At 36.6% G+C, this 26,914-nt stretch overlaps 1 protein-coding gene across 1 annotated transcript in view; it reads left to right on the forward strand.

The window, feature by feature from the left end:
* Positions 1-26,914, forward strand: part of nell1 (neural EGFL like 1) — a 230,372-nt gene that overhangs the window by 26,479 nt on the left and 176,979 nt on the right. The window contains exons 3-4 of the mRNA XM_023332459.1: positions 3,018-3,168; positions 18,323-18,493. Of these exons, the coding sequence (XP_023188227.1) occupies positions 3,018-3,168; positions 18,323-18,493 (322 nt within the window). The remainder of the gene's footprint in view (positions 1-3,017; positions 3,169-18,322; positions 18,494-26,914) is intronic.

Raw genomic sequence — 26,914 nt, forward strand, 5'->3', positions numbered from 1 at the left:
TATATCCAGAATATATACTGGCTGCTGCAGCACCCAAGTGTGACCTTTTGTTTCAGTCCTAATAAGGAACTGAAGAAACCAAAGAAGGTGAAGAAGAGCTAATTGCCACTGCAGGTAGTTGAAATTAGCTGTTATTTTCTGCTTTTCTGTGTTACATTAAATTTTTTACATATTCACTTCCAATCCTGAGAGATGAGGTGTTATTCTGGACACTGGATGAACTTTGGGAGCTTCCATCAGCTGTACCTACATGCAAACAAGTTCCCTGTTGGCATGGTTACTCATGAGAGGTGCTTATTATAACCAATGTCTAAAATGTGCTAGAAATACTTGCAGAAATTAGCATTAAGCAGCACAGACTTTTACTGATTCTGGGGAAAGCTTTCACATAGGAGAAATGCTTTGAACAAATCAAAATGAAATCGAAGACTAGACCTTCTGCAACCGGCTGCTGAGGCATCTTCACCTGGGAACACGTTAACCTGCATTGCATGAAGTCATTCCATATTTCTACCTCACAATGCTAATGCTAGATTGGAGCTCTTTTAATTTTTAATTAGTCAAAAGTACAAATTATATTTTCTAATATCAGTATATTGCTGTATTTTTGAGTGCTTTTGCAGAACCTTGCAACTTGGTGAAATGACCTGATGATGTATTGACATGTATAATCACTTTATTATAAAGTTTACATCATATGCAATAAGAATGATGCTATTTTCATTACTTTCATTATGTTATGTAAGGCATTCTCTTGCCCAACAAAGAAGAACCCCCCCCCCCCCCCCCCCACCACCTTTTTCTTCTCCCCACTAAAAGCAACACTGTTAACTGTAAGTAAAGTAATCTATGCCAAGCCAAAAGGAGAAGATAACTACAAGTGTCTTAGAAATGTAGTGGAGTTGAAAGGCACAAGTTCCCCAAAAAATAAATACTCAAGTAAAGATGCTCAAAAAATGTACTTAAGTTTTCAAGTAAATGTACTCTATTTCTGTCCACTGCTGGTGTTTAAACAATAGTAAAGAGAGAGAACAAGTCTTCCACATCATTAAACTCCTAGCTGTAGCCTCTAGCATCTGAATGTTGCAGCTGAAATCACAGCAGTAGGTTATTGCCCAGTTTTGTTGATCCTGAGTGGATTTCTGCCTCAGTTTCCTGTTAGTTGATAGAAGCGACACCTGGTGTGGTCTTCTGCTGCTGGATGAGCTAATCTATTAGATTAAACAGTTGATCTCAGGAACTGATGTACACAGAATGAACTTTGCCTACATTAATGTCCAACATTTATTGGATAGAAGTCTTTACCTCAATTTGCTGGAGCTAATTAAGGCTGTGACGAGGAAGAACTTCACATGTACATATGTACTATAATTAAATCAATGCATATCTGTTGACCTTGACACGTGACAGCTGTGTTTTAGTTGTCAGTTGGGTGAAGGTTAAGAAATCTGAGGTCTGACCGCCTTCTCACCGTAGAAACGGGGCTGGTGTCCTTGTCGATTAAAGTGGATGATCTAATGTCTGACTCTGGTCAGAGAGACTGCATGTGGAAAAAAGTCGAAGGCTGGGAGAAGTGACTCTCCATCAACTGGGCTGTGACAGTGGGGAGGCTGAGTGTGAGGGCAGGCAGGCTGCTGTCACCCTGGGGAGATTTAAAAGCCCTTTGCTTGAGACAACTACAGGCTTCTCTCCACTGGACTGTCTGTCATGTAAAGCTTGCATTGTGGAAGCGCAGGAGTTGCAACTCTGGGGTTTCAGGCACGTGTTCCCTCCACTCTGCATGTGCACAAGTCCTCCCTTTGCCTGTTGCAGTAAATCAATTAATCACATGATGAATTAAAATGAGCTCAATCTTTTCTATTCCGATAATATTTTATGCTTTCTGTTGGCCGTGGTTTTTATTTCGATATGTAAAATATCTTCCAGTTACAGTGATAAGTGTTCTTTTAACAAAATTAAAGTTGATTGGTCTATGAGAGGGCAAACATTGAAGTTACTTGAAAATGGTCTCAAAACAATATTATCGTTTATCATAATAATTACTGGGATAATTTATTGCCCAGGAAAATGTGTTATTGTGACGGACTTTCCATGTTGGATGTTTTGCATGTTCTGAAAACAGGTTAATTAAATCTTCTGGCACTAATGAGTTTGCAGCAGATCCCGAATGTAATCATTATCATCATTAGGGACATGTTTAATCAGAACTGTTTCACACAAACGACTCGGCCTCCTAGCCTTATTGATCTAGAACTTGTATAAAATCAGATATCAGAGCTTGGCTTTTTAGCAGTAGATTTTTGTAGAATTTAGATCATAAAGAGCCTTATTGTTTATTATACAAGACTTTTTTCCATCTGAGCTCAAACTATAAATTCCCAGATACTCTATCTAGAGGTGGTTTTATTTTGGTTTTGTTTTTGTGTATTTTCTTGTCTCCAGGGAGTTTTAGGAATTTGGTTCTACATTGTTTCACACTAATTACACATGGATTGAATGAGATTATTGATAGAAAACATAAAGTATTGTGTAAGGTTATTCAGTTTCCCCAGATTGTGTTTGATTATATTGTGGAGCTATATGTCTATATATTACATATTACTCTGCTGAAATTGACTGTTTAGTTAGCTTATGGATAACCAAATGGAACATATTTTTTACTAAATATTTTTTACTTATTTTTTATTTTTTACAGCCCAAATAGGAAAAAATATACATATTTGGTACAAAAGGAAAAAATGCACAAATTCACTTAAAAATGTTAAGGCTGCTAAATTGGCACATGGAGATTCATCACACCAACAGTTTTATTTTTATTTATTTTTTTACAATATGCTAGACAAACTTGTATTGCAGAAAAGAAGTGCAAGAGCAAAAATACCACTGTGTATTTTTCCATGTGAGCCCAGTAATAGTTTTCTCATACTGGTGACAGTAGCACAGAGGGGGCAAGACGGTGCACTGGCTGTGAAAAGAGTTTAACCTTTATTTTATTTTATTTTATTTTATTCCTGTAGATGTTGGGAGGGCAGTTCATGGACCACCACACATCACAGAAAGAGTGGTGCAACTGTTCAGGAGTAAAAGTGAATTCACCTTCTTGGCCACCATCCAGCAGAAGTCCTCCACATCGGGAGTCATATTCTCAATCCATGAGTCAGAGCACAGGTAATCCATCTATTATCCTCTACTAATTGTCCCGCTGCTCTCATTCCCAAAATATTATCTTGCATGTAATACAGAGTACGTTCATTTTCAATGGAACTCAAAGTGCATCGCTTGTCTTGCTTGAAGCTTCTTGAAATGTTAAGGGTGATGTATAATGCAAAATTCACAAATCTTCCATTTGGGAAACTACTGCTTCTAAAAACAGCCCAACTGCTTAAAAAAAAAAAAAGACATCTTTTGGCAACAAGTTAATGTTTTTTTTGTGTGTCTTTTGGAAAATGAGTTGTTTCAAAAACCTCCAGAGTGTAAAGTTACAAATTAGCAGCCACTGCCCCTGACCTAGCAACCCCAGCAAAACCCAGCCCGTTACTTAGCAACCACAGCCAGCAGCGTCACCTGTCACTTAGCAACCTGTTTTCCAGAATGTTTGGTGAGCTTGTTTTACCCCTAGTACATAGATTGCTGATGATTTACCATTCAGAAACTACTTGCTGCATTTTTGTTGGTTGTGCACGAGGCTCCTCTACTGCTTTTCAAATATGTACAATTGTGTAATTGTGTGTCTTTTTGCAGCTATTTTCACCTGCAAGTGAACATTGAGTTGTGGGGCGTGGAAAGCAGCAGCTTATTTGGATTTAAAGCAACAGTTCATTCTGAAAGGTGCTCAGAATGGGCAGAACTGATCAGACTAAAATCTTATCTAAGAATGTTTTGTACAAAAAATAGTTTTGTATATCCCGTAGACCCATCCTAATCTGTTCAAGGAAGCATAATAAGTCACCTTTAAGTGAAGTGGAATGCAGTTTACATAAATGTTAGTCTAAGTCAAACTGTATTACTGATTGACTGGAATCATGTTGTTTTTCTACATGTACACTCAGAGCTGAATGTTGCCTAGTTCACATTTTCAGTCAAAAGAACATAGGGGTGAACTACCAAACAATGTGCTGCATTTCGTGTATTTAGACGTGAATCAGTAAAAGTGTGGAAGCCTAACTAGAATATGCTATTTCATAATGAGCTACCATAAACATCCAGTTCAGAAAATACCATTTTTTGAGTAAGAAAAACCATCTATAAGACTTCTTTGGTTAATTAGGGTCTTAAAGAAATTGAGGGAGTGGACGGATTGTTACTGCAGAACTCCATGCTGTAAGACATATAAAAGAGGGAGTAGTGAGCTCATTCCAGCCCCCTGAGAAACTCCACAGCTGTGAATTGTTTTAAAGGGCAGGCAACATTGATTTTCATCTCAGCCTCTGAAGGTAAAAGCCTACAGTTCTGTAAGACATGCAGCTCAGCGAGCCTGTGAATGAGTTCGTATGCTATGTTTGTAGAGCATAAAGACAAAATCAAAGTCATACACAATGGCTGACCAGATGGACCGTATGCTGATGGACAGACCTTTAAGGACGGAGTTGTTCTTCTAGAGTGTAGCACAAAAACCCTTAAAAAGCAGCACTTTCAGCTAATGTGCTTCAGAATTGTGGGACTCTGACAAAAGTTAACTGATGGTATCTAAGAAGGTATAAAGTACTTCATATTACTACAATTTCAGCTTTTTTGTGTTCAAAGCTATGACTGCAAACCTATAGGGCACAAGCAGCATGCATTTAGAGAAGTGTAGAAATCAGATTCTCTTTAAATGTAATTGCTTGTATAAAATTGCTAAGGGACGTTTTCAAATTGAAAACTTTTTGTATGATAATAGAGCTATCTATCAATTACAGGCTTTGTACTGGACAGGGTCTCATGAGTTCTAGAGTAAATCTAATCTGTAAACATCATCATAACACTGTTGGAAATGTGATTACAGAGTTAAAAAGTGGCTTACATAATAGAACCTTGCAAAAAAAATGGCATACCCCTGTAATATTACCTAATTGTACTGTGGAAGAAAAATGGCGTTCAAAATTCTTTAGAAATTTGTTTTTCTTCCTCTTTATCTTAAAAGATTGTCTTCCAATCACTTTACAAGTTCATTAGGAGTCCATCTGTGCAATTTAATCTGAGTGCACATCCAGCTGTTGTGGGAAGGCATCAGAGGTTTGCTAGAGAACAGCAGTGAGCAAATGGTATGATGACAAGTCAGGGGTAAAGTTGTAGAGAACTTTAAACCAGTGATACTAAAACAATATCCTAAACTTTTGGTGTGTTGCAGCCCGGTCTCCCCTTTGAAACTGGAACTTTCAAATACAGGAAATCTGTATTTGAAAGGTAAGTAAGTAACCTTTATAAGTAAAGGTCCTGTGTTTCAGGACCTTTACTTATCTGGCCTTTTTGGAAAAATTGTGCTAGAGAATAAATCAATAACAATATATATTGCAATAAACATGTGATCAATACCTGTAGATAATGCATCTGACAGAATATTAAATAACTGAACCAGAACCGCACAGCATTCTGGGGTATGTAGGCAGAGGAAAGCCTTTAGCTGCTCAACCTCTCATTTCAAGTTAAGCAAACTAACTCACTCACTCTTTGGTTATCTAGCAACAACCTGTTGAGTAACTTCTGGTTACCTAGCAACAACTTATTCAGTAACTTGCGCAGCAGTAGTTTAAAGTTTGCTACTGTACCTCATAGCTGCTTTAAAATAATAACAACGATGGCGTGGATTAAAAACTGTGGATAAAACAGGAAAGGTCGTGCCACCAGCTTGGCAATGTTTCAGATTCATAAAAAAATAATTAATAACAGCTGACATTAAACGCTTACCACCCAGCCCTATGGAAAGTGGAACGAAAAAAGTCATAGTTAAAAGAATCTTTGCTACAAGGAAGGTCAGGGACCTTTGTTTTTATCAAAAGATGAAAAAAGTTCAGATTTTGGTCTTTGTATGTTGTGTTTCAGAAAGCTAAAACTGCTCACATGTCTGAACTTGCACCTTCAAACATGGTGTTGGCAGCAACAGGAGGGAAAGGAAAGCTGGTCGCAGATAATGGGCCGCCAATAGGAGCTGAATACAGGGCAGTACTAAAGGAAAGATTCTTCTAAATGAATGGCTTTCACTCCTGATCCGCTGGACCCACTGTCCATATTTTAAAGGTCCGTTTATGTTGCTGTATTTAAATGGACGGTCTAAAATGAACACTGATCATAAGCACCGATTCACAGCTTCACTGTCTTAGAATGGCCCAGTCAAAGTACAGCCTCAAATCAAATTAAGAAGTTACACTTGAAAACTGATGTTCACAGATGCTCTCCACTAAAAATTGGCTGCAAGTCTGTACATGTACAAAACTGAAAGAAATAGCCCAAAGATTAATTTAAGAAAAATAATATTAGTTTGTTTGCAGTATTTGTGTATTTGTGTTTTTGTGTACACTAAGTCCCTTTACTTCTATGAAAAGCACAGATTACTCTGCAAAGCGTACTCTGGAGAGGAGCACATCTCGTCTTCGTCTGTGCTTTTAAGGTGACCCTGAGAGTTTATTTTCAGTCCGCTCTCTTTCTTTCCGACTTCACTTTCTCTGTGACATAACCTGCAGGCATCATTGTTGCACAGTGGGTTGACCAAACAACAGTGAGGCAAGGCTAAATGGGGCCACTTGACAGAACAGCTCTCCTCCTTCAGGCACAATGACACGCATCATGCAACATATGTATCTCAGAGGAGCGCTCGGACTAAGCAAATGTTATATTAGAGACACTCAGCCACACTCTAGCAAACCCAGTTGTCAGGCATACCAACTTCAAAGCTATTTACCACCTTTCAATTGGTTTGAGAGGGATGTTTTGCAGCGCAAATGATGTTTACACAGATGTTCCAACTTTTTATGGAACTTATAAATCCAAACATTTCTTGTAGTTGAGTAAGACTTTCCTATTAGGAAAAAAACAAACACAACAAATCTAACTAATTTAAAAACATGATGTTTATCATGAGCTTACCCTTTGGCAGCCCTCTGGCTAATATCGCAATCAAAAATTCTGTTTTTCAAACTGCAGTTTTGCAGTTTATTTTTTTATCTCTATTAATCGTAGTTTTGCTTCACAATATTTTTTTAACTCAATAAGTTCTTCATTGTTAATTGTTCAACAAGCAAAATTTGCTGGCAGGCCTGTCACGGTAACACATTTTGCTGGATGATAAATTGTCCCCAAAAATGTTTTTGCGATAAATGATGATTTTGTTGAAAACATTTTCAAGTAACGTAATTATAATTTTATAATCCTCCCTCTCTAAAAGACCAATAAAGTCAAATTTTTTGTAAAACATACTTCGCACATAAAATGGAAGACATTTTAAATATAAAAAATAAAACATGACAAAAAGCATTAATAAAATGCAAATTAAAACCACATACAACCACAATTATAAATAAAAAAGATTGTGGAATTTGCCCCTCAAAAAATATTAATCATGAGAATGGAAATTATTGAGCTAATTTTAATTTATCATTTGATTAATTAATTGGTTATTACAACAGGCTTACTGACAGTGTTAAAGATGAAATTTGCAGTTAGGTAATGAAATGATTGATGACCTAGCTATTGTTTTTGGTTACTGTTTTTAAGAGTCTTTTAAAAGTAAAAGTTAGTGGATGTGGTCACTCAACAAGTAATGACCTTATTTATTCTTGTTGCTTTATATTATTTGCGTTCTTGAACAAAAATAAAGAAGTCCATGCTTTTGTACAGTCTGTTCACAGAGGTATTAGCTGGATTTCTGTTTGAATTTTGTTGTTCTGCCAAGAGAGCCAGAATACCTGCATAGCACAGATGTGCTCACAGACAGAGAACAAAGAGGAGGAGGAGAGAGACAGTAATTTGAATTGATTGCTGCATTTTTATGGCGTGTGTGTTCTGCTTTTTGTTGCTGGCTGCACACAGCCCAGAAGTTGCATTCCAAAAAACATCCTGTACACAACAACAAACATGGCAAACAAAATATGGATCCATAGTACATAAAAAAATACAAGTAAATGTTGAGTTTTCAGCTTTGCATGCCAGCAAATTAGATTAAATATCTGATATTGGGCAGCTTGATACAAGAGGCTTCAAGGTATAAGGAAACCTCGTGCTTCGAGGATCAAGATATTAATTGTGCAAACGTTTATGAAGCATAATTAAAAAGTTTGTCTCTGTTATTTCAGCAGTTGTGTTACTTGCAGAAGTCCTGGTGGTTGAGACTGCTGGCTTTACCAATCCACAATCAGCTGCAGTCTCTGTTTTCAGGAATGTAGGAAGTTTTAGGATTCATCAGAAATTGAATCTTCCTGTGCTCTTTTTGGTACCCCGATGTTCTTTAAGTGATCTTAGAAGGCTCTATTGTTTGGCATTAACTTTTGTGCAAAGAAGTGATCAGCCCCCTAAAAAGACAGGAGCTATATAACTTTAAAAAAAAAAAATTACTTAAAACAAATTCAATGAACCTCAACATCAAGTAATGTGAATCCTATGTTAAATGCATGTTTTTGTGTTGCTATGCTGTTATCTTATTTCTGAGGGCAATGGTGAAATAATGATAATATTTTGCAGTGAAATTGCGCTAAAGATTGATTCATTGATTGATCCAATAGTTCAGCTATAACTGAAATTATTGTAACCACAGTTAAAAGAAGAAGGTAAGAGTAGGGCAGCATTTTTCCTTCTGTTTTATTGATCTGAGAGACTTCTGTAGCATGATTAAACCTAGAGCAGTTTGACATTTAAAATGTTGAGAAATCATTATAAACTCATTGCAATGTTACAGTTTTATGATCTGTCTCTCTACTTCAAACTTTGTGTTGTCAGGTGTTAGAAAAATTGTAAATTCAGATTCAAATCTGTCCAAGTTGCAACAGACTGCAGTTATTTTGAGGCAAGCTGTCATGTGACACAGACCCCTGTACTGCGGAGTAATTAAATTGCATGAGATGAGAAGAGTCTCAACTGGCTTTGAGCAGACCTGTGTTGCTTTGTGACCGCAGATTTGCTCTGAAGTCTTGAATCATCTCTGAAGGCCCTATTAGAGTCCTCTGCCTGTGCCCATTCGTTTCCATTAAAACTGGAGCCTACCATTCAGCCAGCTGCCCGACAGCCAGAGCACCTCTACAACTCAGCCAAATCCAATCACACGTCCCCTCTCTGTCTTATAGCTACTTACTTACATCTTTCTCTCAGCACATTCAAATCCACCCTTCTTTCCACCCACCTCCTCTGTTAACTGAGTTTTCACAATATGATAATAGCCTCCTCTCTGCGCTTCTTCTCTCCTCACCCTCAAAGCAAAAATGTCTTTTGAATGGAGACGTTTCTCTGAAGTTATTGCAAAAGCAGAAGTGTTTTTTTTCCTCTTTTTGTGCCAAGCGCTAGGCAACATGGTGAAAGGTTTATTGCTGCTCCAGTTGGTGGAATACAACAAAGAAGAGGATTTCTGCCTAGACAGCAGTTTTCCTGGTTCCAGGAACGCTTTCATTGTCGACAAGTGGCAGAAGCTGTGTGATGAACTAACTCAAAGCTCAGTCTCTCTCCGCTGGTCTTCCCACCTTAATACTCCAACTCTAAAGATGCACAGCCTGCTCATCCAGCTGCTCTGTTCATTTGCCTGCTACTTTTGTAGCTCTAGAATCCCGTTTCTTTCCTTGCCACTCGATTCAACAGAGAATACAGGTTATTCTCTTTAATAAAATATGCTGAGAAAGGACTCTGTTGTCCGTACTTTGTTGCAAAGTTTTGAGTGCAGGAAGAGCTAAATATTACACCGTTGGCAAAATTATTTTTCAATTGGCAGACATTAAATCCTAACAAATTTCACACATCAGTCAGCATTTGCAGCATCTCAAAGTTAGCAGGATTCAATACTTGAGGATGGAAATATTGGATATACAACTTTATGATTTTTAAAGCAGTTCTTTTTAACATGGTAATATTAACATAAACTTAATAAAGTAGGAATAACTCAGTTATAATGAGCCTTGACATTAATACACGAAGAAAAGATTTTTATTAAATGTGTTGATAAATAGCTACTGATGAATAAATATTACTTTTTCTTGAGGGAAATTATTCTGACAAAGACACTTTTAACTTAAATTTGTAGAATTAGTTAATTAACTGTTCGGTAGAGCCCAGTCTATGCTCAGTTCAATATTTGCAGATTCACTAATGGACTGCAAATTATTTATGGAAAACTGTTTGACTATTGGGACAGTTTAAGGAAAAGTAATGCAAAACTTAACAAATGTACACAAAAATGTCAAAAGTAGCATATAAACATAAAGACAGAACCTTAAATAATCTAGACAAATGGCTTATCAGCAAAAAACAATAGATTTTATGGGTTTGTTACACTTAATTAAAGCCGAACCAACAAACCGGGATTTGCTTTTTATCCCAGTCACTCCTACATTAAAGCAAAAATCTTGATGATAGCAGCCCCTCTTTTTTTAAATTTATTTTATTCACCGAAATACTTGCAATGCTTATGGTCAGCATCTTGGTACAAGCTTAAAAAACGTATTGGAAATGTATACATTATTCAGCACAATCATGTTTAATGTATCTTGAACAATACATCACTTACCAAACAGAAATGCTAAGTATGCATTGATTTCTCATGCTTTCATTTGTAATACTTTTTACTTTTTTTGTCATTTATTTTGTTTTGTAAATAAAGAACATTTTTTTTACTCTTATCTTTCGATTTTTTTTTTCATGTAAAGAACATGTGTGAAAAACTCAATGAGATGGAACAAAATAATATTTATTGGGACTCCTGTCTGCCAAAACTGCAACTTCCTCTGTAGTTTATCAGTTTTGGCCAGAGATATTTATTGTAGTTGGTGTGCTGCCAGCACAACGTTTATTGTTGTTGTCTACCTTTCCTTTTTTGCTTTCAGAAGTGTGAAGTGGATTTTCAACATTTCTCTACCATCAGATAGAATTTGTTTGAATGTTGTAGAGAGACGGCCTGCCAGCATCAACACTGACTGACTGATCTGGTCTGTGGGGATGCGGGATGCGGCGCACCCTCTCAACCTTAGCTTAGTACCAGTTTCCACTCTCTGCTCCCTGGATTACTCCTGTGATTTAACTTACTGGCTGTGATTTCTTTAAGGGGAATGTTGTAGTTGTAGAACAACAAAAAATACAGAACATACTTTTACATCTAGAGTAACGTTAGTTTGTACAATTCAGAAAACATGGACAGGATTTTGTGTATATTATCCCAATACACTTGAAATTGGAGTTTTATGTAGAAGTTTGTCAAATTGTTTTTGATCTCCTAGTTGCCTATTAAGTCCAAAGAAAACTTCAGAAAACTTCTATGAATTACAACTGTCGTACTTTTGCCAGATTAAACATAAATTGAAACAGGGCTGACACGATTAATTGGATTAATTGTGATTAAACGATTTTTCACAACCGTCAACTAACTTATTAGTCGATTAGTTAACTGGAGTAACTCCAAAAAGGCTATTTATTGTACAAAAGGAATATACATTTTGCATATAAGCTAAAAACACCTTTGGACTGTAAATAAGTTTTAGCAAAAACTCTTCAAGTATTTCTGACATGGTATTAAACAGCTTGTGGTTAAATGAAAAATCTGTAGAATGTGGCATGTTTTTATGTGGTTATTGTCAAAATAATCAATAGATTATTTGATTACTAAATAGCAGTTGCAACCCTACAATTAAAACTGGCTTGGTCTGAAATGAACTCATAATCTGTTTGAGTCTGTACAAACCGTCCTCTTCCCAGGCTGTTTGGTTCCTGATGATCAGTTCTCTGATGTACAAGCAGCCAGATTAATTTGAGCTCTGACATTAAACTGTAGCTGCTTGCCCAGGCAATAATTATTTTACAGAGAAGAGTTTCATGTTCCTTGGTAGTTGCTGGTGATTGAGGTGAAACTCCACCACAATTCATGTCCTAACACCATCACTGTTCTTTGTTTGTACAGTTGTAACATACAGAAACGTATAAAACAAAACAATCACTTAATAATTGACCCTTTTTGCACTGAAAATAATGAGCATTCATAATAATCCATCATATCTGGACCATAATTACCTTGGCTGAAATGGTTTATCGGTTACTAGGGATCCTTTCAGCCCTTAAAGGAATACATTTTTTTTAAGTATCAGTAAATTTCCAAGTTTTTTCTAGAAAATTTCTGAGATTAATATCAAAATTTGTGAGTTTTTATCTGCAAATATTTAGAAGTTTTGATCTAAAAAATGTCTTTACTTTTTCTAGAAACTTTGAGATTAACCTCTCAAGAGTTTTTTAATTTATTTATTTTTACGAACAATAACCCTAATACCTCATCATAGTTATCAGTGTAAGCAGATCTTCAGATTAGCAGTAACACCTCAGGAATCCATTTAAGAGTCAGACTCTTATTTGAGTTTCTCCATTCTACAGTAATTTGTGTAAGCCTCTCTAGATATGTAGTTGTCATGCAGAAATCTTAAATTTGGACATTTTCCATCCAAACCGAGCTTGTCAGAAGCATATGTAATTATTTAGAGAAATTGTAGTCAAAAATGCATTTAATCAATTTCTGAACCAGTATTTAGAGTTGTGTGAGAAAAACAAGTGTGTAAATGTTTATTCTCTCTCTCTCTCTCTCTCTCTCTCTCTCTCTCTCTCTCTCTCTCTCTCTCTCTCTCTCTCTCTCTCTCTCTCTCTCTCTCTCTCTCTCTCTCTCTCTCTCTCTCTCTCTCTCTCTCTCTCTCTCTCTCTCTCTCTCTCTCTCTCTCTCTCTCTCTCTCTCTCTATATATATATATATATATATATATATATATATATATATTAAACGATCCCCCTGTATCTGACCATTTAAACCCAGTCATGAAGCCCACACCAAAAACTAGAGGGGTCTCTGTCATACAATACTTTTATTCTGATAATGAACCACTTAACGCAGTCCAAACTGTGAAAATGAGAATTGATTTTCTCCTGCAAATTGATCCGTATACCTCAAGCTGTGGTCACTTGTGGAAGTTGCACCTACCTGCTAATACCTTTCCAGCATTGCGAGAACCTGAATCAAGGACAGCCAAACCTGTGACAACTAAATTGTAATCCTTGTGTGCAAACCTAGTCAGGTTTTCCAGGCCATTATCTAAAGGCGTCGGTCTGTTTTGCCGTTGTAGTATCTGCCTTATTTCCTTCTCCTGTACCAGAGATGAGCCTGAGAGGGCTGACCCTCCCTATTGAGCAGATAATTGGCTGTCAGCTACCCACCATAAAATAGCGATGTGACACTGGAGGTGAGGGAAAAGGACAGGATGATATACAGCTAGTCCAGCACTCTGAGGCAGGCATTCATTTCCAAAACTTTTCTCTTACTGATGATGCCCCTGCATTTTGATGAAGACCACTTGTCACCAAAACAGCTTCTTCTCTGAGCTGTCACACACAATGTGTGAACCTTGCCTTCTGCCCAAAATCTTCATTTCAGTAAACAGTGTGCCATCATGTGACTCTCTTTGTTTGCTTAATGCTCAGTGCTTTGGAGCTTCACAAGATCCCCTATTTTATTAATCATTAAATCTACAGTCACGTTGCAAAGTGACGTCAAAATCCCAAAAAACTGCTCACCAATGACTACCTTTGGTTTAGCTGTACAGTTGTCAACATAACGCCATAAATCTTAAATACATGTCTAATGTATATGTAAAGGAGACACAGTACTTTGCTATGACAACTGAATAATTAGATCCAAAGGTATCACATTTTACTGGTCAGTGAGAAGTTTTAATTAAGGACAAAAAGCGAGGAAGTGGGTAGCAGGTCTGCTATGCTAACTTGACTCTGACAACCATAACATTTAGATGTTCTGCGAAATTTGGTGTGCTTCAGATGAGTTAAAAAATAAAAATAAGGAGACTCACACTCCAACTCTGACAGATTATCAATAGAGGAGGTAAATAAGTTAAATAATTAACCACTTGTGTGTTGATACGATCACTTGTCAATAATCGCAAAATAAACATCAAGCCTCAAAACATAAAACTGTAACTGACTGTTCTTTGTGTGGGAAATGTTTGTGTGTTTTTTGGTGTTGGATCCTGATACACTAGTGGACCTGTTGTCAGTCAGTTGCTATGGCAACGAGTATTTATGTAGCATACGGAGAAACAGGAAGAATCCGAGTGATTTTGAGTAGTTCAACAGTTTTTCTGCGATATTTTCCTCTCGACTGTAGAGCATTGCACTAACTTAGTAGTACCTACATCTCCAGGCTTAATTTTGTTAGAAGTGTTCTACTGCGGCAGCGTGGTTATGGATAGCATGTGAAAGAATGTATTTTTTTTTTGCTGTCCATTGTTGTAAGATTTCAGGAAGTAAACTATAACATGCAACTCGTCTAAATGCAGTGGCATCATTTATGCTATTCTTCAGAAAGGCAACAGCAAAAGTTTGGATAAAGCACCAGTCAGTTGGTTGTTCAAAAATAATTGAATACATTTTTGAAAATGGTGTCATCTGTTGAGTATTCAACACGTAATCACCAAATACATAATCACAACATACGTAATACTTCAACCTTTCTTAATTCTGCACCTAAAAACGTACCATAGTATGAAAAAACTAACAAAATCTATATTAAAACTAAACAATAATTAACTGATAACTAATAAAAACTAGCAAACCCATTGTATAGACTTATTAAAACTAACTGAATCAGTCAAAAAAAATCACAATGAAATAAAACATCAAGAATATTACAACCCTGATTGGTTGCAGCTTGAAAGACTTGTTTTAATTTTTTTTTTTCCCCTTCCAGGGGTCTTTTGTGGGCTCTAGTGTCCCTTATATCAAAGTAGGCTGGCAGGAAAGGGGGGAGGAGAGGGAGGAAGACATGCGGCAAATATCGTTGGGTCCGGGAGTCGAACCCACGACAGCCGCGTCGGACTCAAGGCCTCCAAACATGGGTCGCGCTAACCCCTACGCCACCACGGCACGCCTGCTTGAAAGGCTTGTTGATGAAACGCAGGTGAAGATTTGTGGCGGTGCTATAAATTCAAACTGTGAAGTGACAAGTAGAGATGGGATTTATGGAGATTAGATGAAAGGTATTTAACGCTGCAGTCATTAGTCACTTTATTATCCTGGTGTTGGGACTTTACATCCTCGACGTAAAATGTAATTGCTCCTAAATGTATTTCACAAAAAGAATCACTATCCAGTAAGAGTGCTGCATTACAATAAAACTTTGTGTATTAATAAATATCTGTCTATTTGTCCTAACTTCTGGTACGGCATATGGGCAGAGCAAAGTCATACCAGTTTGAAAATATGTTTCTTAAACTGTCCTACATGTAAATGTATGCTGGTTTTGAGTAGTGTGTGACATTTTATGACCTTGCTATTACAAGTTTTATACTGTAGTTATTTTGCTATCATCATCATCATCTTCTTCTTCTTTTAAAACACTCTGATTGGTTGGCAACAGTTAAATTTGGCCATAGTGCTGCAAATATTTGCTCAAGCATTTGGAAATTGAATTACAGTTTTTCACTCAGTGATTTGTAAATGCATGTTTTGGTCCAAACACTAACCCACCCATTCACTTGTTATCTTATCATAAAACTTCACGTATCACAAGTTGAAAATGTTTTAGATTGTGCAATAAATGACTATTATATTCTGTAGCATTTTTTTTTGTTTGTTTCCCTGCAGAGACTTCCACAATAGTTTAATTTTCGCATCACAACAATCCCTTCATCAACACTGGCAGCCATGTCTTTTATTTGTATGAAATGCAAACATTATTTTTCTTATTCTGAAAGCTGTAGATGCTCACAGTTGGAGTATTTCAGATCCATGCAGATGCCATTAGTATAACAACAGCTTTGCATGATGCTGCTTATGAAAGGATCATCAATAAAAGAAAGCCTGTGGAAACAGATAAGGCTCATTTTTTGTATTTTGCATAGAAAAAGCTCCAAAGGAGGCAAGCCAAATTTTTGTGTCCATCAGACTGAGCTATTCATAATAAACTTATTGCCTGCCAATAGTCTGCAGCTCTCCACCCCCTCTCATTAATGTTCTGTAACACAGGCATACAATAGCTACCATTAAATAGTTCATAAAATAAACACTAGCTGTGGAGTGGAGTTAATGTCTTTGATGATTATTTCATGAGTCAAATCAGGATAACAGTGTTTCTGCTCGTTCGGTGATTCCGGGTCTCTTGAAGCCCCGAGGAGGCTTCCATCAGTGGGAGAGGCGAAGCTGGAGAGCTCTCGTTCTCATTTTGCTCCTCGTTCGATGCAAATGATTCTTCTCCAGCTGACAAGTATCAGCGGCTCTGGCTCCAGGAGCATGATGAAGACAGGGTGTCAGGTCGGTGCCCAGCACAGGCACAGAGTGATGTATTCATTTAATTTCAGAGTGATGACATGCTGTATAAAGACTGCCGAACTGGCTGGTCATAGATGCGCTGATTCCACTTCTCTCTCTTCCTCTCTTCCTCTCTCACACAGATATGTGAAGAAGCCGCCACTCGTTTATGCATGCAAATGGGATTGGATGTTATGGAAAAACATTTCCTTGTTAATTTAGTGTGTAATAATTGTTTTAGCGTTAACAGAGCCTGCTTTGTGGGGGGTTGATGTGCCGTCATTAGCTGAGCAGAACGGTTTGAGTTGACAAGAATGTACAACATACAATGTTCTTGTTGCCACTCCTGTTTGTTTTTGGACTTATATATGGTGGAAGACTTTGCCCATCTTTATTGTCATTGTATATATAAAAAAAAAAAAATTAAACCACAAGTAAATCCAGCAAAAGCGGGTAACAAAGGTGTAAATAAAATCTCTTAAAAACTGAATGAAAGGAAAGTTTCTCTTTTATATATGGATCAAATATGCATTTATTAGAGCAGTATTATGTATTTTTTTAGTCTTACATCTTGTTATGTTATTCCCTTATGAAAAACACACATGGAGTGTTGCCTTGATTCTTGATTCGCAGCAATTAGCCAACACTAATTGCTGCTGGCTGGGAAGTCTGGGTATTGTAGAACCCAGACTTAAAATTGCTGACACCTATTTTTTATTTTGCTTCTTTGTTTATTAGTTGAAGTATTATGATTTGTGCTCCTGTGCTCCTGCAATGATATATGTAAATAGAAAAAAGGAGAGGTGGATGAATGGATTTTCTGGAATCTTACAGTTCAGGTTACATAACATGGAAGTATGTCTTTACCAGAACATTTTTTTCTTTGTTCAAACTGGATAAAGGTTTCTGTTTTCAGGTCATTTATAGCCACCGGGAAGCTAAAATGTCAGGGCTGTTTGCCTGAGGCTTCTCATCTGCAGCTCACAGCGATTATCCAGCTTCTAATTTATCATGGATGAAAACGGTGAAGTGGAAGGACCACATGGTGCGACCAGAGCCAAAAGTCGTACAGCTGCAGTATAAATGTGAAGCATAAATGTCGAACACCAAAAAGTAGAACAGTTTTAAGAAACAAAATATTTTGACATCTCAGAAATTTTCTAGAAAGTCAATTTTCAACTTTTGAAACTTAAAAGAGTCCATTTTTTTTCTTGCAAATTTTTGACTTTTTAAGCTCAGAAATTTCCACATTGTTTTCTAAAAAAATTCCGAGATTGTTTAAAACATTTTTAGTTTTTTGTTACAATTTACTCACTTTTTCTATCTACAATGACCCTGATACTCTATTGTACTGGAATGATTTGTCTGCTTTTGTGAAACATAAAACGCCTTTATTGTGTATTACTATTGGAACACTACTTGCAACGATATTTTACTCTGGCAAAATTAAATTTTTATAGTTACTGAGTGCATATTTTCACCTTATTCAACTCTTTTTCTTTACCATTTCAACAAATTATTATTTGATTTAGTTTTGATGTAGTTTTATATAAAAAACAGATTAGGTTTTATTTCGTTGCCACTAAGGCATCACTTTTTTCAGAACAGACGCTGTGAATGTTTTATGATTTGAATGAAAACATTTAGTCAAATACGACGTGAGAGAATTTTTTCTTTCTCTCATTAAGCAGATAGTAATATTATTTTCCAAGGAGAAAGAACCATCTAAATCTATCTACTTGTGTGCATCCATACAGAACTTAGATAATTCAGAAATGATGTTAATGAAATAATGAATGGATCTGTTTAGCGTACCTTGTACACTGAAAAACTAAGGATTTGTCATCTCTTCTCTGGCCCTGTAGTTACTTTGAGCTGGAAAGCAGCGGAGTGAGAGAGGAGATCCGCTACCACTACCGCTTTAAGGGCAAACCGCGATCCGAGTCATTCCCCTACCGACTTGCTGACGGACAGTGGCACAAGGTCGCCCTCACCATCAGCACTTCCCACCTCCTGCTGCACGTCGACTGCAACAGGTAACGGCATTCAGAACAGATAATAGCTTCCACCAAAGGAAGCTTACTTTTTAAAGGTTATTTTTCCAAACCTCGCTCCTCTGAATTGACACATCTAATAAGCTGTCTGTGATTATCAAAGTAAATATTTGTTTGTTGCAGTGTCAGTGAGAATGACAGGTTGTTAACGGTGCTGAAGAGGAAGCGTCCTAGGACAAATTAGCACACAGTGAATGTGAGAGGGAGGTGGTATATTTGTATAACGTTCTGTATCTCTGCAGAGGATTGCATGTTCAACATGTTCAGCTGACAAAGATCCTTTAAGATGTGAAAGCTAACAATGATATAATTGCCTCACCAGGTCTCTGGTAGGGACATTAAACTCTGTCACAGCTAATCTATAAATATGCAGTTTAGCTGTGACAGTTTTACTCATCCTCACATCTCTATTTGAGAGTTAGGAAGGTCTAGTTTCCCATTTTTCAGCTGCTGGACATGTGTTCAATCAAGAAGGAATGTAAGTCATTGTAGAAATACTCTGTCACCTTTAGCTGCGTGATGCACTGGATGATTTGTCAATATTATTGATTTTTTCCCAGATGTCTTTTACGTTCATAAGGCTATTGTCTTCTAAATTAATTATCAAGCCAGAGAATATCTATAATACATTGAGGATATCTATGTGTGCTGAACAGAGGAAGATTGGATCAGGGTATTATTAGGTAAAACAGATCATCAAATAATCAAACAAAAATTGGAATAAAAATAAAGCCTTTTTTTCCTACACTGCTCTTTAGAGGAGAGTGGAGGCAGTTCACTGTGTGATTGAATGGGTTCCTTTGGTGCTTAGTCTCACATGGTTTTGGCTGTCAGTGGTTTGAATGTAGGGGTTGAAACAGAGCTTAACTGTTCAAAGTGAAATCTCTGAGTCTGTTTATAAATTTTTCATTTAAACACATTTTTACTGAGTCTCGCTCTGTTATGCCAGAGCGTTAGGTTTTATCTGCATATTAGAACTCTGCCAGGGTACATGCAGACCAGACCTCCTTGCTGCTATTTTGCCATACATATGCACTTTATTTTTTTTATTTCATCATATTTTGCTGAAACTTCATTGTCTGCATGCTTTCGCCCTGCTGTCGGTTCACACTACAGATATGGGTTCAGTAAGTCCGTGAAATGCTCCTCACCCTAAGCACCCAAAGAAACTGGCAGAACTTTCAGATTTCTGCCCTCTTACAAAACACAACTAAAATACTCACAGCTGCATGAATATCTTACCGGAGGAGTCAGTAAGTAGAAAAATATCCAAACTGCCTCGGATCTTGAAGATATCCATAAATGATGGAAAAATCTGTGGCTATAAAACTTTCTGTAAAAGTGTTTTACAGTGAAATATCACCTAAAATGAAATAAATATATTATGTAATATTGTTCATTCCACTTGTAATAATGTTGTGCCCTGTTCCAAGCTACTATGGTTGCATAGTATTCTATATTCACCTTTTGTGTGTCTTGCAGTGTTTAATGATAATCAGAATACTTGAAGAATACTTTGTACCTATAAAATGGTAACCAAATTTATTTAATTTAGTATTTAGTTGGTTTATCCAAATATAAAGTATTAGTTTGTTTTTATTATTTGCTTGAGACTGGTTATAAGAAACTTCTACACAGCTCTTATATAAGTTGAATCGAAGGTAAGCACAGTGACGACATTTTTCTGCGATCGTCAGAGATTTCTTTCACCCTAATTCCAGCTGAGCAGCTCTAAGAAAGCACAGTGCTTTAGACAAAAAGAGTGGGAGTTTAGTCCTTGCTTTTGTCAACACATATAAAAATGATGGATAAAAAACACCTCAGTGGAGAACATTTTTAAAGATCCACTGGACTCTCAGCACCAAACGATGTCAAATTCTATTCACCGTCTCATTCATATTACCGATACATGCACAGGAAATTAAAACCTTTATGTGGGCTGATCTGTGAGGCTTTCCCTGTAAGATCAAAGTAAAGCAGATGACAGAAGACTTACCCAACTCCTGCCAGTTTTACAGGTCTGACATTACAACTCACCACCTTGTTGGCAGCCAGTCTTGTCTCAGATCTTACATTTGTCCGGCCATATTCTTCATGAGTTTTAATAGAAGTGCAAAAAATGCATTTTGGCTGTTTCCAGAATAAGTCAAGTCACAATATCTTTCATCTTTCAGGAAACAGAACTTTAATTATGGTGTGACAGTAGTTGCGTTTCAATTTCCAATTTGCACAAAATTTATTGTTAATGTCGAAACAACACAATTTTGCAATTGCACTAATTTCATTAAATAATAAGCGCAATTAAAATCACACATGAATAAGTTTGTTCATGAGATAAGTCATTAAATGCTGCCCAATCTTCATCCAACCACTTCCAGTCGTCTTCTTTGTCTTTCCCGCCAGTAGTAACAATTAGTTGTTATCACATGACTTGTATGATGTGAAAACATTTTCCCATTGTATTTCATTTATGAAATACACAGATTTTGATGGAGCTGATAAACCACAATATTTTATCAGAAAACCTGATCTTTTCTTTCTCTGTTTCCATTAATCAAATTTATTTTTCTCCTTCCAATTTACACAATTATATGGTCAATGGAAACACAACAGTGTTTTCTCCTCCTGCCAGTAAACATTTTCATATTTCACTCTGTCATACTGGAATGCCTGTACAAATCTTATAGCCACTCTGTCAAAGTGCTCCATATGTTAGGTCATGGAAATATGTACACATAAAACATTGTAGACTTATGAAGGTAAAATTTAGCACCTCAATATATTTTGCTGATATATATTTACTGTCAGCTGATCAAAGGAGGATATGGTTATGCAGAAAAGATTTAAAATGAATTCTGATTTTCTGATCTCAACCTTTTATCCTTTGCTGCTAATTATTATTTTTTTTAAATTTGTTGGAGTAAGTAAAATAGACCAATAGAGTTACTGTATAAAAGCATAGCATCAATCCCTTTACACTATGAGGATGGTTTTATAGGTACAGACTAAAGACTGTTGACGTCCCAGAGTTGGAAGTTTCCAGGTTTTGATTTTTGTTGAGATTTTGAGGTTGATTAATCATCCCATTGAAAGCTTGACAGCTGTTTTCAGTCTTACTTTCCCCCAGGTTCCTGAGTTCAGCAGCCAAGTTAATTTGGCTTAACAAAAGTTTTGCAAAAAGAACAGGGAGAGAAAAACAGCCAGTTGTATCATGGCAAAACTCACTTTAATCTTAGGAATGTACCCTTCTTTAAAGCAAGTTGTCAGATACATCAGCCTTGAAATTTTAATTGGCCTGTTTTCTTCCCCTAACTACACTGTATTGATTTAGGCCACAAGGACTTTGTTTAAAGTTTGCCGACCAATGATTTTTCTTTTAATCGTCACAGTGACTATCTATTTTGTGTTGAGTTACGGTGCAGTGTTCAAACCCCAAGAGCATTTCAAAGTTTTATCTTACAGCAACATTGGTAGATTTGGTAGATAGTTTGACAGAAGAACACAAACTAGACATAACTGTGAAGCGGAAGGAAATGGGAAGTATTTTCTTTGTCCAATCAAACTGATCTTCAGCTTGTATTAAAAGGAAAGGAAATTAATCTGTTATGTCTTTAGAGGTAGAACGCTGCTATACACATACATGATAAAACTAACAGCTGTAAATTCAGTATAAGGTGATTCTGTAAAGTTTTCATTTAGAGACTGAATGCATATGAATGGCATCCTTTTTATTTTTCTATTTGTAAAAAAACAAACACACTGCACTACTTTGTCTTGGCTTGTCTTGATATTTGTTGATGAAATGTGAAATAAGTTTGAACTATATAAAAATTTTGGAAGGAACTACATGCATAAATCATGCTGTCCTGACTTACGTTTACTAGATAATTTAAAGTTTGTGGGATATTTACTGATATAATCAGGTTCAATTAGGAGTCATTCTGCTGTTAAATTAGTATAGAAACTTTAAATAAAAGTAAATGTCAGTCATTACTCGGAATACTTGCTGCTCACAAATATTACCTTTTCAGACTTTGTAATTTAGATAACAGGCAAATCAGCAGGAAGATTTTTGTACTTTACAGAAAATGCACAGATTGATCAAAAAAGTTAAATTGAAAGGGTTTTGTTATAAGCTGATTTAAGGTATGTTTGTTTCTTATCCAGAACTATTTATTGAGCTGAATTTGCAGTTTTTTCAGAGATACTGTAAAACATGCATTTATTAAACCTCACGATCCACTGAAATTTACATTCTTGTGTTTAATAGTCTTGGGTATAAGCACCGGCATATCCTCATTTATAAATCTATTCTTGGTCTGCTCCCATTATTTTACAGACCTACATCCTTTATGAAAGTACAGAAAGTTATGGTCTTTGTTCTGACGAATTATTCCTTTTATCTATTCCCAAAGACTGCACAGGACTGGGAATAAAGCCATTTAAATATGCTGCTCCTTCTGCTTACAATGAGCTGCAAACTCTCCTGAATTTTAAAAAGCCTGTCTCACCAGATTAATTCCAGCACATGTGAACATATTGGAGTCTAGTATGATTGACCATTCTGCCCCCATTTGACCTCTTGATGCCATGTGGATTGGAAATTTTGACATTTTGGTACTTAGTAGTTTGATATATTAAAATGTAAATATTGAAAACTTATACTAAAATCTACATGTATGCATTATTCATGTGCTGTGTCTGTTGTTGTGACCTGAACTGATAGTTTAGTTTCAGGAGATTTCAAACCTCAGTTTTCTGTTTCTTGGTTCAGTCAAGGTTAAATAGAAAAGAGCCAGACAAAACAAGTTACAGTGTAACCTGCTGGTAAAAACAGGTTGCTGTTTTTACCAACATAACGTGTGGAAACAGGTGCTGGGTATCAGTAAAGTTGTCATTTTGAATGTTAAAGAAATATAAAGCAGGTTTTAAGATGAATCATTTTCCTTAAGCGAGAAACCTGCAATTCTGTCTGCAGGCCGTGTGAAGCTGCTTGTGAAGGTTACCCCAGGGCATTCTGGGTTATATCTTCACAGAATTGCACTTTATTTTCATTCTCAAAGTCCTTCATTTTAAAATATGTATTTTTATAGAGGACTCCATGTTTCTGCAGTAATGTAGTAATGCTTGAGTGCATCTTCCACCATTTATTTAGTTGTTTTCTCCTACCAATGTAATCTAGAAAAAACTGAAACAATGAAGCAGTAGCAGGTTTTCGGTTGTTCATTCTGATCATGTGATTCTCTCTCAGAAGATTTGAAATTGGTTGATTAGAAACTAAAGAAATGGTGACATTATCTCCCATTTGACTCACTAGAATTTTTTTGGGATGTCTCTGCTTTCTATTTGTTGCTTTTGACACAAAACCCTCCAGCATTTACCTTCACCGTGTAGCTGTCATTTTGTTTGCGTGTATTTTGAGAGTCTCTGTGTTTAAGTGAGGGACTGTTACCCCGGGGTTGGGATGTTGACTCAAACTGAAGATGGATCAGAAACAGGAGAGTTCATGGACATTTTGCGGCGTCATCCTCTCGGCTATCTGCCTGACATCCATCCTGAAAAAACACGACACAGATAAAAACATGTGTAAGGAGATGCTGTATGTGCCCAGTAAGGTCTTTGGCTGAGACAAAGCCTGTCATATAACATAAAAACAATGGGAAAGAAAAACTCTCCAAAATGAAGTGACGGAAAATGCGCACTTTAGGGTAAAACTGAAGGGTAGTTGCAGATAAATTATTTGCTTCAACTACAAATCTGCTTTCAACATAGAATGGAAACCATGACTGATAATAATAATAATAAAAAGCATGTTTTCTAGATTGTGGCTTACTTAGATTCACACACCACTGCAGATCTCCTCTGTTTTAAAGACAAATTTCTTCCACTTAATAGCTAAACTTAAGCCCATCTTGGCCAGATCTGACCTTGAGAAAATAGTTCATGCCTTCATTACAACCCAACTTGATTATTGTAATGCACTTTATGCTGGGGTCAGAAAGGTCTCCCATTCACGGCTGCAGCTTGTTCAGAATGCTGCGGCTCGCTTCTTAGCAGGAACTCGTAGGTTTGAACACATTTCACTGGCTCCCTGTGTGTCAAAAATCATTTTAAAATGGTCTTGTTCACTTAGAAATGCCTACATGGATTGCATGGATATGCAACTCCATATCTCTGAGTTACTTGAACCTTATTTTCCTTCCTGGGCACTGAAATCATCTGATCAGATGCTTTTGGTTGTCCCGAAACCTCCAAAAGTTTAGGAGCCACAGGTTAAAAAGCACAATTTCCCCTGAGCTTCAGATAGTAGACAAACATTTTTGCTTCAACTTTTTAAATCTCTTTTAAAAACACATCTGTTTCACTGGCTTTAACACAGTTTGAGATGTCTTTCTGATAATTACTCAACTTGTGGTCTGTTTTGCTGTTTAATATCTCTAAGTTTTATTATGATTAATTAATTACAATGTAAAGAATCATCTTTGCATGATCTCGGAGCTGTCTTTATGAATGACTAGAACTACAAATAACAGTTATCCAAATTTCTTGAGCAGTTTATCAATCCTGCCACTATCAAAATAATCTCACCTAGCAGCTGCAATGAACAATCCATATCCTTAGCCCCAGTACAAACAGTACAAGCTTCATGTTCCTCGTATTTATGGTTTAGTGCTTCTTGAACTTCTTTTAGTGTCCAGCAGGGGAGAGGTGCAGACACCTCCAAATTGTGCATGAAAAACTGCTTGGATTGCAGGCATTTTACACTAAGCATGAAGGTGAAATTCAGGATATTTATGTAGCGTTTAATGCACATGTTTTAGAATGACATTAAGATGTTCTTGTAAAGTCATTAAGAAAATTGTAAGGCAGCCTTTTCTCTTTAACATGTTTGTTAGTTCTGCAGCCTTCACTTAAACTTTGCACCCGTCTCTGGCCATCTTATTCTATGCTGTTGCTCATGTGGTGGGTTAACATAGCTTTTACAAATTTCTGCTTTCATTTGCAGAAAAAAAAAATTGTTAAAATTTTAGTGTGGTTTTAATTGTTAATTTCCTTTTTTGCTTGGTGAAATAGAACAACACATGATAACTATACAACATGAAGCTATAGGCTGTAAATATAGAAAATGCATGTCTGCAGAGAGGCCTGTGCCTAAAGTTGGAGCAATGTGTTGGGGATTTGTATTGCATGGTGTGATCTGGAGGGTTATAAAAGAAAGACGGTGTTCACAGTTCTTGGAAAATCTTTCTGTCAGCTTTGATGCTCTATAGATCGGTGCACAGATCTGTATCATGGGCTTGTATGAAATTAAATCCTCCTTTTTTTCAGGTAAATCTGTGTCACAGTATTTGCTCAGGCATTTTTAAAGGCTGCAAATGCCAGTAAATTCACTTCAATTGTTTAGTTAAGTGGTTATGTGGTACCTGTTGCACATAATACTCCTACTATCTTTATTTTGGTCACACAACAATTTTCCAGGTTGTGGTTTAATCACAGCTAGGAGGTGACATAATAGACTCAGGTCATGTGAATGTAATAGGGCTTTGTGAAAATGCTATTAGTCTTTAAGCTGTCATCACCTCTGCATTAGATAGTTAATTAGATTGTGGTGTGATGATTTAAAGAGAAAACGTACCAGGTCCATAGTCTAACATTAATCATCTCATTTAAACTTGGTGCAAACCAGAAGCTGTTAAGGCATTTCTAACTGTTTCCACACTTCTCAGCTCTGTCTTTAAGTAAAGGCAATTAGCTCTTATGTCTCTGTTCCAACGTAGCAAGATTTTCCACTTACAGCTCTCTTTCTAGCTCAAGGGAAACCGTAAGAAATTTCCAGGACACTCTAGCTAAAATCCCATAAAGTCAAGTTTGAGTTTGATATCATAAACCATCTTCAAATTAAGTTGTGTCTGAAACACAAGTCAAAAGCCAGACATCACCTTTTACTGTCGCAAATTGCTTGCTTTTCCATTGTTTGCTCTAAGCGTCACATTGTGGCTGTCTGGAAGTGACCCGAAATCAAATATTCCAGTAATGGATCCAGATTGCTCGGGGGAGGCATCGTAGTTGGAACCTCCTGACCTCGGTGTTTCATCCCAGACATGACTAATTATGTACCTGTGTGTGTACTGTCTGGTCCTCTTTTCTCCTCTGGATTCATTCTCATCTTATCTGACACCATTCAATCTCTGCATGTAATTATGTTTCTCTTTTTCATTGATTAATCTGGCTTGCCTCAGAACTCATCAGCGTATTCATAAAGATTATTTTCTTTTTTTATTTGCCACGTTAGTAAATGACCAATCGGTTACAGTGCTCTACTAAATGGTATTACAAGTGTGGCAAAACTGAATTTAATGTTATTGGCCCTTTTAACTTTTTGTACATCTGAACTAATTCAGT

This window comes from Xiphophorus maculatus, chromosome 4, assembly GCF_002775205.1.
Source record: "Xiphophorus maculatus strain JP 163 A chromosome 4, X_maculatus-5.0-male, whole genome shotgun sequence".
NCBI classification, from domain to species: Eukaryota; Metazoa; Chordata; class Actinopteri; order Cyprinodontiformes; family Poeciliidae; genus Xiphophorus; species Xiphophorus maculatus.